This window comes from Carcharodon carcharias, chromosome 15 (assembly GCF_017639515.1).
Source record: "Carcharodon carcharias isolate sCarCar2 chromosome 15, sCarCar2.pri, whole genome shotgun sequence".
Taxonomy (NCBI): domain Eukaryota; kingdom Metazoa; phylum Chordata; class Chondrichthyes; order Lamniformes; family Lamnidae; genus Carcharodon; species Carcharodon carcharias.
The window spans coordinates 64718438-64720299 of NC_054481.1; the positions used below are offsets into that span (position 1 = coordinate 64718438).

General features: G+C 59.5%; 1 protein-coding gene across 2 annotated transcripts in view; it reads right to left on the reverse strand.

Moving 5' to 3' along the window:
* llgl1 (LLGL scribble cell polarity complex component 1) overlaps nucleotides 1-1514 on the reverse strand; it is a 161706-nt gene extending 160192 nt beyond the window's left edge. For both annotated transcript variants that reach the window (XM_041206676.1, XM_041206675.1), the window contains exon 1: nucleotides 1194-1514. In XM_041206676.1, the coding sequence (XP_041062610.1) occupies nucleotides 1194-1274 (81 nt within the window). In that variant the 5' untranslated portion in view covers nucleotides 1275-1514. The remainder of the gene's footprint in view (nucleotides 1-1193) is intronic.
* Nucleotides 1515-1862: the final 348 nt, after the last annotated feature.

Below are 1862 nucleotides of genomic sequence, written 5' to 3' on the forward strand. Positions count from 1 at the left end.
CCACTCCTCCCCCAAAACCACTCCTCCTCCACTCCTCCCCAAAACCACCTCCTCCTCCTCTCCTCCCCCAAAACCACCTCCTCCTCCACTCCTCCCCCAAAACCACCTCCTCCTCCACTCCTCCCCCAAAACCACCTCCTCCTCCACTCCTCCCCCAAAACCACCTCCTCCTCCACTCCTCCCCCAAAACCACCTCCTCCTCCCCTCCTCCCCCAAAACCACCTCCTCCTCCACTCCTCCCCCAAAACCATCTCCTCCTCCACTCCTCCCCCAAAACCCATCTCCTCCTCCACTCCTACCCAAAACCACCTCCTCCTCCACTCCTCCCCCAAAACCACCTCCTCCTCCACTCCTCCCCCAAAACCTCCTCCTCCTCCACTCCTCCCCAAAACCTCCTCCTCCTCCACTCCTCCCCAAAACCTCCTCCTCCTCCACTCCTCCCCAAAACCTCCTCCTCCTCCACTCCTCCCCAAAACCTCCTCCTCCTCCACTCCTCCCCAAAACCTCCTCCTCCTCCACTCCTCCCCAAAACCTCCTCCTCCTCCACTCCTCCCCAAAACCTCCTCTTCCTCCACTCCTCCCCCAAAACCTCCTCCTCCTCCACTCCTCCCCAAAACCTCCTCTTCCTCCACTCCTCCCCCAAAACCTCCTCCTCCTCCACTCCTCCCCCAAAACCTCCTCCTCCTCCTCCACTCCTCCCCTAAAGCCTCCTCCTCCTCCACTCCTCCCCCAAAGCCTCCTCCTCCTCCACTCCTCCCCCAAAGCCTCCTCCTCCTCCACTCCTCCCCCAAAGCCTCCTCCACCTCCTCCCCTCCCCCAAAGCCTCCTCCACCTCCTCCCCTCAAAACCACCTCCTCCTCCTCCACTCCTCCCCCAAAACCTCCTCCTCCTCCTCCCCCCAAAGCCACCTCCTCCTCCTCCCCTCCCCCCAAAACCACCTCCTCCTCCTCCACTCCTCCCCCAAAACCACCTCCTCCTCCTCTCCTCCCCCAAAACCACCTCCTCCTCCTCTCCTCCCCCAAAACCACCTCCTCCTCCTCTCCTCCCCCAAAACAACCTCCTCCTCCTCTCCTCCCCAAAACAACCTCCTCCTCCTCCTCCTCCCCAAAACAATCTCCTCCTCCTCCTCTCCTCCCCCAAAACCTCCTCCTCCTCTCCTCCCCCAAAACCACCTCCTCCTCCTCTTCCCACACCTTATTGAAGGCAAACAGCTCCAGTTTGAGTTTCTCCCGCTGCGGGTCGTTACCCGGCCGGCGGAACCTAAACTTCATCATGGTCCCGGTTATGGGTCCCCCAGAACTCGGTGGGCCGGCTCTGGGTGGCGAGTCCCCCGGGTCTCGGTGGGCCGGCTCTAACTGCCGGGTCCCCCGGATCTCGGTGGGCTGGCACTGGGTGTCGGGTCCCCCTGATCACGGTGGGCCGGATCTGGATGGTGAATCGCCAAGCTCTGCCTTTCCTCAGCTTTTCAGTCGTGCAACCCCTTCTGATCCTTTTGTGGCTGCTTCGGTCCGTTAGACCCGCCCCCTGCCGAAACGCGCTGTCCATTGGCTCTTCTTACAAGATTGGCAGCCTAACTAGCTAATGGACTCCATTCAATGACCAAATCTCCGCTCCCATGTGACTATGTAACTGCCAATCGTTTTGCGCCTCCTGGTGGGTGTGACGTCCGGCGACGCTGCTTGCTGGGAAATGTAGTTGACAGAGAGACATTCAACCCAACAGTCCTTAACAAAAACAGAATTACCTTGAAAAACTCAGCAGGTTTGGCAGCATCGGCGGAGAAGAAAAGAGTTGACGTTTCGAGTCCTCATGACCCTTCGACAGAACAACAATTCTTACTCGTGTTGATGCTACACAGGAGG